The following is a 5,450-nucleotide window of genomic DNA, read 5'->3' as shown; positions in this document are numbered from 1 at the left end:
CATCACAGCTCACAGCAACCTCTAACTCCTGGGCTCAAGCAATTCTCCTGCCTCCGCCTCCCAAGTAGCTGGGACTATAGGCACCTGCCACAACTCCCAGCTATTTTTTGGGTGCAGCTGTCACTGTTGTTTGATGGGCCCAGGCTGGATTCGAACCCACCAGCTTAGGTGTATATGGCTGGTGCCTTAGCCGCTTGAGCTGTAGGCACTAGGCTGCTGGGCTATTTTTAGAGATGGAGTTTCCCTCTAGCTCAGGCTGGTCTCAAACTTCTGAGCTCAGGCACTACACCTGCCTCAGCCTCCCAGAGTGCTAGGGTTACAGGTGTGAGCCACTGTGTCTGGCTCAGTTCACTTTAAACAGCAACTGTCCTCACAGGTTTACTCAGAGAGGGAGTTGCCTGCCCATGAAGAGGGTACAGTGATCCATTTTGAAGTTTTAGTATATGAGTTGGATGACAGTCTCCTGGATATGTGTGGTAGACTAATGCCATAGCACACCAGTCTGGGCAACAAAGTGAGACTGTCTCCAAAAATAAAAAATTGTTTTTATTTCAGTTGGGTAGAGTATCATATTAGGTGGGCTAAAAGGACCTGCCTGCTCTGAATTATGTACCAGGAAATAGGGGGGAGGGAAAGAAACCAGATAGCAAATGTAGGTTAAGAAGGGAGAGCTGTAGCTGTTAGAGGATAAGAAAGGGGAAAATTTAGGATCACTGTGTTTTTCCCATCCATTAGAGTCCTATGAAATTCAGTTTTTCTGCCAGAGACATTTAAGAAATTATTGGCTAAGGTTGTTCTTTAGAACTTGAGGAATTTTTGGCATGATCACAGAGACTGAATAATTCTGCTTCTGTAATAAGCGTCTAGCTGGAGACTTGAGTGATGCTGCATCAGGAGTGTCCAGGTTGTGGGCTTTAGGTGGGAGCAATAGCTGCTATCAGTTGCTATGGTTTTCTTTCTAGTTATGTTTAAAATTATTTCTTATTATTGTTACATTGACCTAAACTTCAGCAACAGTAATACTCAGGCTGAGACTATTCTTCTCTTGTTCTGAATGTTGGGGTTTTGTCCCTCAGCTTCCATCTTTACTGAGTAAAAACACTGCATGAACATTTAGCACTAGAAGTTGGAAGTAGGAAGAAAGCTGAGATTGACATGTCCTTGTTTTCAACTAAGATTTGGTGGTTTCTGGGTGGGGCGTGGGGAAGTCTGGTGAAGTAAGAATATGAACTTTTGATGTCAGGCCTGGATTTGAGTCTCAGCTGTACCATTCACCACCTTTATCACCCTGGACAAGTGACCTACCTTCATCTGTAAACAGATAATACTTCCCATAGGGTTAGTGTGCATATAAATGAGGTAATGAGCATTAAAAGTATTTGGTGCCTGGTAAGAATTTTATTTTTGTAGTAGCAATAGAAATTTATTATTTTGGTGTTAAAGGTCACTTTGGAATGGACATTGGGTTGAATAGGTGGCTACTTGTTGGCACATAATGCTGTGAATAATATAACCTAATCCTGCAGTTCTTCAAACAGAAAGAAACAAGTAAAGAAAAGCAGAAAGATGTATTTTGAAAGGAGTAATACACTCTCTTCTGTATTTCTTTCTCCCCTTTTCTCTGAAGAGAGGTTCAGGTAGAAATAATAGATTTGGGAATCTTCTGCATCAAAATATGCATAAAGTGGTTGAAATTACTGTGGGAGTGAGAAAAGAGAAAGATTGTAGACTCTCAAGTGGCACAGACAAGGAGTTTTTATAGGGAGGAAGGACAGGAAAGATATAAAGGAGGCATCAGCTTGGTATACAAGAAAGTATGTTGAATTGAAAGTTGGGAGATCTGGGTTCCTCCAGTCTCACCTTCACCCTTGGTTTGTACACCTTCCCTGCTGGCCAAACTGGACTCAATCACTAAGGCTCTTTTAATTCATGAGATACTCCATCTGAGGCTACTTAGAAGCAAGAGCCGGTGAATCAAGATAGTGTAGTGTCCTAGAAACATGAATTTCAAGAAGGAACAATGTCAGATGTTACAGAAAAAGGAGGATGAAGCCATGTGCGGTGGCTCACGCCTGTAATCCTAATACTCTGGGAGGCCAAGGTGGATGGATTGCTTGAGCTCAAGAGTTCAAGACCAGCCTGAGCAAAAGCAAGACCTCCATCTCTACTAAAAATGGAAAAAGTGAGGCAAGAGGATCACTTGAGCCCAAGAGGTGGAGGTTGCCATGAGATGTGACGCCATGGCATTCTACCCAGGGCAACAGCTTGAGACTCTGGTCTCCAAAAGAAAAAGAAAAGAAAAGAAAAGAAAAGAGAAAGGAGGATGAGAACTGGGTAAAGGATAGGGTGCCCAGGTGGCCAGTTTGTCTGGATCAGTGGGACAGAGAAATACCTGCAATATGAGTTTGACTGTGAAACACCTGGTAATGAGGATTATTCCAGGTCTTCTCGCTGACTTTGTAGATAACATTGATGTACATAAAGACCACCCGATGTGTGAAAATTCCTTAATTGAATGTTTTCGTCAGTAATCTATAAATTTAGCTATTTGAGGATTTTTTTTCAGTTCAAAGTTGGAAGAGAATTTTTAGCCTGTTGCTGGGTAAGACAAGTAATTCTCCCTATTTCTCTTTTGAATTTTAATTGAAGTTCTTACTTGAAATGCATTTTTGTTTTATAGGTTGATTGTTCCATTATGGATGGAGGGGATGACGGTAACCTTGTTATCAAAAAGAGGTTTGTGTCTCAGGCAGAACTAGATGAACGGCGCAAAAAGAGGCAAGAAGAATGGGAGAAAGTTCGAAAACCTGAAGATCCGGAAGGTATATAGGCTTATAGTTTGATATTCAGTATGCCTGTCCTTGCCTTACAACAGCCCTGCAAAGTAGATATAAATTGTCCTCACTTTAGAGTTGAGGAACTGAGACTCAGAGGGGTGAAGTAACCTATGCAAGGCCCTCCATAGCTAGGAGCAGAACCAGGATACTCATAACCTTGCCCTTTCCTATCTACCACTCTGCCTTCCAGGAGATTCTGCTAGTCTTCTCCATCTACACGGTGGACCCATGGTCAGAACACTGCTGCAGTGGAGGGTTTGAGCTGGCCTCTTAATCAGTTACCTGTCTCAGGCCATTGGCCCTTTGACATTGATAATTGGCTTTAAGAACTGCTGGCCCCTCTCTGAGGTCCAAAGACAGCTGTGGACTTTGTACTATTTTTGTGTTATCCTCACATTCAGATCATGCAGAGACTTTACCTTCAAAATGCTTTTTGATTCCAAAATAATATTTAAAAAATTCTTTCTCCCCCCCCATTTTTTTTCAGAATGTCCAGAGGAGGTTTATGACCCTCGGTCTCTATATGAAAGGCTGCAGGAACAGAAAGACAGGAAGCAGCAGGAGTACGAGGAGCAGTTCAAATTCAGTAAGCTTCAGAAAATACAGTGAAAGGGACTCCACGGGGTCTTTCTGATGCACTTTTGCCTCGTGCAACGCTTTTCCTACTTGCCACCTTATTGTCTTGATTGCCCGTTCTCCAGGTGCTCATTTGGTAGAAGAAAGAAACCTCCTGCCTTCTAGACCACATTGAACATTTTTGTTTAAGGCTCAAGATACCCATTTTAATTCTGTGCTAATTTCTAGTAATGGGTAAAATGCTGTGATTTTTTTTATGCCATGTTATCTATCCTAAAGCCATGGTGTTTACCAGTTCTTTCTTTTTATTCCCTGAAGAATCTGCTGTTTATTAAAAACAGGAAAAGGAAAAATCTTATTTTTCCCTTTAGCCTACTAAGTGTTCCTTGTTTAATTATTTCCTCAGAAAACATGGTGAGAGGCTTAGATGAAGATGAGACCAACTTCCTTGATGAGGTTTCTCGGCAGCAGGAACTAATAGAAAAGCAACGAAGAGAAGAAGAGCTGAAAGAACTGACAGAATACAGAATATCCTTTGTACTTTGAGAGAAATCAGTGAGGTGTCTATTTCCTCATCGATATCTGGATTTCCATTTCCTCATTAGTGAAAAGAGGGCTTTCTACCTGGTGTTCTCTAAAGTCTCTTTCAGCACTGGTTTTCTATGATTCTGAAAAGCTAGCTAGACTTGGGGAGTTTGTATTGTGTGCAAGAGTTTACTGCAGTTAAAGGTCCACCTCCTTTAGGATTAACTAAAGGCATAAATCCTAATAGCCAGTACTCGCCTGTGGGATTAGGCTCTGAGACAGGTAGACAACGCATACCCACCTCACTAGGGGAGAAATTGGCTTCTCAGTTTTAACAGGATATGTTTAACAACTTTCCTTTGTCCTTAGTAAGATCTTGTCCACTGGTACAATATGTCCTTTCCCCACAGAGGGGCCGAGAAGGCAACAAAGGTGACTTTGCTTGGTTCAGTGTTGCCTTTTGGCATCTGCTTGAATGTCTTAATAGTGACGTCATGAATGTAACTTGGCTGATTCAGAATTCTCAATTCCGTGCCACATCCCTCCCATTCGCATCACACCACCTTCCCCCAAAGTCTGATTTTTTTTTTTTTTTTGTCTTTCCAGTTCTAGTAACTGATGGTGCTATGCCTCCAGGTGCCTGGGCCACAAACTGCTTCTAAAATGTACTCCACATGTCTCTACTGCAACTGTAGTAGTTGTAGATTTTCCTCTCGACTGTTTGACCATCTAATTGGTTTCTGTTTCTACTCATCCTCAATAATCTGTTCTTCAGACAACAAAAGAAACTTTTAAAAACATAGATGGCATCTTGTTACTTTTCTATTTGAAATGCTCTAGTGCCTTCTCAGTACATTTATTTAGACTAAAGTCTAGATTCTTTTGTTTTATTTTGCCCTGGCTGGGTTCAAACCCACCATCTCCAGTGCATGGGACCAGCGCTTTAACCATTGAGCTATGGGCACCCAGCCTAAAGTCTAGATTCTTTTTTTTTTCCTTAAAGAGACAGACTCTTTAAAAAAAAATTCATTAAGGGTGGCACCTGTAGCTCAAGGAGTGTAGCTCAAGGAGTAGGGCGATGGCCCCATGTACCAGAGGTAGTGAGTTCAAACCTGGCCCCAGCCAAAAAACTGCAAAAAAAAAAAGAAAGAAAAAAATTCATTAATTTGTTCACATATTTACTGAGACCTAATAGATGACAGGCACTAGGGGAATCAGAGGCAACCAAGTCAGATAAAGTCTTTATTGTTATGAAATTTGCTTACTTTACATCCCAGCAATAAAGATGAGACCAACTTCCTTGATGAGGTTTCTCAGCAGCAGGAACTAATAGAAAAGCAGCGAAGAGAAGAAGAACTGAAAGAACTGACAGAATACAGAATATCCTTTGTCCCTTGAGAGAAATCACTTTACATCCCAGCAATAAAGATGAGACCAGCTCACTTTATCACCCTTGGTAGAGTGCTCACTTCATCACAGCTCACAGCAACCTCCAACTCCTGGGCTTAGGCA

The 5,450-nt window shown here is 41.6% G+C and overlaps 1 protein-coding gene across 3 annotated transcripts in view; it reads left to right on the top strand.

Annotated features, from left to right (window-relative positions):
• Positions 1 to 5,450, top strand: part of FAM192A (family with sequence similarity 192 member A) — a 37,851-nt gene that overhangs the window by 12,695 nt on the left and 19,706 nt on the right. For all 3 annotated transcript variants that reach the window (XM_003792563.2, XM_023514738.1, XM_023514737.1), the window contains 3 exons: positions 2,681 to 2,822; positions 3,325 to 3,423; positions 3,820 to 3,941. In XM_003792563.2, coding sequence (XP_003792611.1) covers positions 2,696 to 2,822; positions 3,325 to 3,423; positions 3,820 to 3,941 — 348 coding nt within the window. In that variant the 5' untranslated portion in view covers positions 2,681 to 2,695. The remainder of the gene's footprint in view (positions 1 to 2,680; positions 2,823 to 3,324; positions 3,424 to 3,819; positions 3,942 to 5,450) is intronic.

Source organism: Otolemur garnettii, unplaced genomic scaffold (genome assembly GCF_000181295.1).
Source record: "Otolemur garnettii isolate 467f Iridium unplaced genomic scaffold, OtoGar3 scaffold00058, whole genome shotgun sequence".
Classification (NCBI taxonomy): domain Eukaryota; kingdom Metazoa; phylum Chordata; class Mammalia; order Primates; family Galagidae; genus Otolemur; species Otolemur garnettii.
The sequence above is the reverse complement of the archived record's forward strand: the minus strand, read 5'-3'. Positions and strand labels throughout refer to the sequence as shown.